General features: G+C 35.8%; 1 protein-coding gene across 1 annotated transcript in view; it reads left to right on the top strand.

Annotated features, from left to right (window-relative positions):
* Positions 1-3,836, top strand: part of LOC111139705 (microtubule associated serine/threonine kinase like) — a 31,300-nt gene that overhangs the window by 9,619 nt on the left and 17,845 nt on the right. The window contains 1 exon segment of the mRNA XM_022492047.1: positions 523-652. Coding sequence (XP_022347755.1) covers positions 523-652 — 130 coding nt within the window.

The raw sequence follows: 3,836 nt of genomic DNA, 5'->3' as shown, positions 1-3,836 counted from the left end.
GAGCCTGCTTCTCTCTCTCCCTCTGCCTGTTGCTCCCCCTGCTGTTCTCTCTCTCTCTCTCTCTCTCTCTCTCTCTTTCTCTCTTTCTTTCAAATAAATAAAATCATAAAAAATAAATTTATTTATTTAAATAAAAAGTGCTATATTTTATAATGCCAACTGATTTGCGGTGTTTTACTCTGTACAAAGAAAGTCATGTTCTAAGTGGCTCTTCTCTATTAAGGTTTAATCTTACCCTCCATGAAAGAGGTAAATATGATTTTGGTGTAGCCTGAGGTTTTTTTAATCTAATGAGGTTTATTTGTTATAATGGACTATCTATTGAATAATGCCAAAGATAATCTAGCATTAAATCGGTTAACTTTCTCGTTGGTTCAAATATACAGAAGATAATTTACTTTTGAGAGTTGTTTTTTGCACTCTCAAAGCCAATAGTAAGTGCCTTGTTTTAGTGAAAATAAATAGAGTTTGAGTCTTCTGGAATTTCTGGGTTTTCCCCTGCTAATTCTATATCAACACTAGCTCTTCTTTAATTGTCTACTATTTGTTTTCTGTTTGTGCAGGGATTTGAAACCAGACAATATGCTTATTTCTAATGAAGGTCATATTAAACTAACAGATTTTGGCCTTTCCAAAGTTACTTTGAATAGAGGTAAGAAAAATAGCAGGTAAATACATTTTTAAAAACCCAACAACTACTTGCTATTAACTTACACTATTTTGTTCATTTATAATGCTAAAATTTGATGATTATTTGTTCCCAAAAAGACTAGAAAGGTATAATGGTATTTCCTTTCAATTGAAGATGAAAGATGAAAAAAAAGGGGCACGTGGGTGGCTCAGTGGGTTAAGCATCTGCCTTTGGCTTGGGTCATGATCTCGGGGTCCTAGGATTGGGCCCGTGTCAGGCTCTCTGCTTGGTGGGGAGCCTGCTTCCTCCTCTCTCTCTCTGCCTGCCTCTCTGCCTACTTCTGATCTCTGCCTGTCAATAAATAAATAAAATCTTTAAAAAAAAAGAAAAATGGGGGGGAAAAAGGATGAGAAATGGAAATAATCATTCCTAAATCATCAAGGACATTCAAAGTTCTTTGGATCTTCAAAGAGGAACTCAAAATTTCTGTTCTTCTGACTTTGTGTCTACTGAAACTGGTTTGACCAATTAAACATCAGTAAAGTGACTAAAATAACTATAAAATGATAAACAGTGATACCTGCAGAACGTATTCAAACTGACAGAACCAACACCAAGACCTTGATAAACAAGGGCAAAGAAAATGAACACAATTCACACGCACACGTATATGGGAGTATATTAATTTCACTCTCGGTAATGAAAGAAATGCTAATTTAAAAATAATAAATGAATCATTTCACTGTTAAACTAGGCAAAAAAAGAAAAAAAAAGAGAGAGGGAGAGAGAACTGAAGATCTAAAATTAATGAGACTGCAAAACCACAGTTAGTTTTTCCAGAAACATTGTAAATTAGCACAGTGCTTTCCAAAGGTTATCTACCAATGTGTTTTAAGAAACAAAAGAGTTGGGGCGCCTGGGTGGCTCAGTGGTTTGAGCGTCTGCCTTCGGCTCGGGTCATGGTCCCAGGGTCCTGGGATCGAGCCCCGCATCAGGCTCCCTGCTCAGTGGGGAATTTGCTTCTCCCTCTCCCTCTCCCTCTGCCTGTCTCCCTGCTTGTGCTCTGTCTCTCTCTCAAATGAATAAATAAAATCTTAAAAAAAAAAAAAAAGAAAGAAAAAAGAAACAAAAGAGTGTAGGATGCCTGGGTGGCTCAGTTGGTTAAGCAACTGCCTTCAGCTTGGGTCATGATCCTAGAGTCCTGGGACAGAGTCTGTTGTCGGGCTCCCCGCTCAGCAGGGAGTCTGTTTCTCCCTCTGACCATCCCCCTGTCATACTCTCTCTCGCTCTCGCTCTCACTCTCAAATAAATAAATAAAATTAAGAATTTAAGAAAAGAAACAAAAGAGTTTAATTCTTTTTGACCTAATTAGTCTGTCTTAGAATTTTTCTAAGGAAATGGTTCAAGAGAACAAAATATAGGAATAAAACTTTGTAGCAGCATTGTTTCTAATAGGGAGAAACTAGAAATTACTTAAGTTTATCATAGAAACATGGAGATGTTTCTATGAGAGCTTACTGACTTGGTAGCATATTGAATTATTAAAATGGTAATAGATAGAAATAAATGAACAGGAGAGCACAAAATTGGGCTTATAAATTATGAACCACAGGATTATAATTATTTGAAAATAAATATACACCTATAATTCTTTATTTGCAAGTACACATTTCAAAAGTTTTAAATACCTAAGGATTTTCATTTAGTTTGATAAAATTTGACCTTAGCTGATGGGGGCTATTTATGGTTTTTATTAGTCCCATTTGACATAACTGCTCAGATTCTTCACAGCAGTAATAATAATATTTGAGTACAGGTGGCTAGATGAGATGCCACTAGAGATGTTCCTTACTATACAGCATACTGGATATTTACCCAAAGAAAACAAAAGTACTAATTTGAAAAGATAAGGTGCATCCTTATGTTGATTTCAGCAGTATTTCCAATAGTCAAGATAGGGAAGAAATCCAAGCGTCCATCAATAGATGAAGTGATAAAGAAGATGTGGTGTGCAGACACACACACTAGGATATTACTCAGCCATAAAAAAGAATGAGGCCTTGTCATTTGTGACAACATGGGCAGACCTAGAGGGTATTATGCTAAGTGAAAGAAGTCATACAGAAAGACAAGTACCCTATGATTTCACTTATATCATGGAACCTAAAAACCAAAACAGACAAACAAAAAAAGTAGAGACAGACCCATTAATACAGTGAACAGACTGACAATTGTGGGAGAGAAAAGGCAAAAGGGCAAAATGGGTGAAAGGGAGTAGGAGACATAGGCTTCCATTATGGAATTATTCCAGTTATGGATATATATTCCACATTATTCCAGTTATGGAATGAGTAAGTCATGAGGATGAAATGTACAGGATAGTGAATATAGACAATAATATTGTAATAGTATTGTATGGTGACAGACAGTAGCAACACTTGTGGCAAACATGGCATAATATATAGAGTTGTTGAATCACTAGGTTGTGCACCGGAAACTAAGGTAAAATTGTGTGTCATATCTCAATAAAAAAAAACTAAAAAGATCACTATATATTCATCACCTTACCTTTCTAAAATCTAAACATTTTTTTTTAAAGATTTTATTTATTTATCTGACAGAGATCACAAGTAGATGGAGAGGCTGGCAGAGAGAGAGAGAGAGGGAAGCAGGCTCCCTGCTGAGCAGAGAGCCCGATGCGGAACTCGATCCCAGGACCCTGAGATCATGACCCGAGCCAAAGACAGCGGCTCAACCCACTGAGCCACCCAGGCGCCCCATAAAATCTAAACATTTTTAAATTGTGAGGCAAATCTAACCCCCTGGGTTTCAGATAAGATACTGTAAAAGTCATAAATCCGATAAATTTTGTGTTATGGTGATATAAGTTTAATTTTTTTTTAATTTTTTTCCTATCTGATAATTTATTTAAAATTTGGCTCCCATAGGGAACCTGGTTGGCTCAGTTGGTAGAGCACACAACTCTTGATCTTGGGGTCATGAGTTCAATCCCCACACTGAGTAGTAGATAGCTTACATGAAAAATAAAAATAATGAAAATTAAAATAAAATAAAATTTGCCTCCCGAATAATTCTCTATTTGTATTAATATAAATAGTAATATGACAAACGTCTTAAGTATACAGATTACGAATTTGGTTTTTGTCTTTTTTGTTTGATAGTGTTAAGAAATCCATAATATAAA

This window comes from Enhydra lutris, unplaced genomic scaffold (genome assembly GCF_002288905.1).
Source record: "Enhydra lutris kenyoni isolate GAN:26980312 unplaced genomic scaffold, ASM228890v2 scaffoldscaffold113, whole genome shotgun sequence".
In the NCBI taxonomy this organism is placed as follows: domain Eukaryota; kingdom Metazoa; phylum Chordata; class Mammalia; order Carnivora; family Mustelidae; genus Enhydra; species Enhydra lutris.
This window is presented reverse-complemented; position numbering and strand designations above follow the sequence as displayed.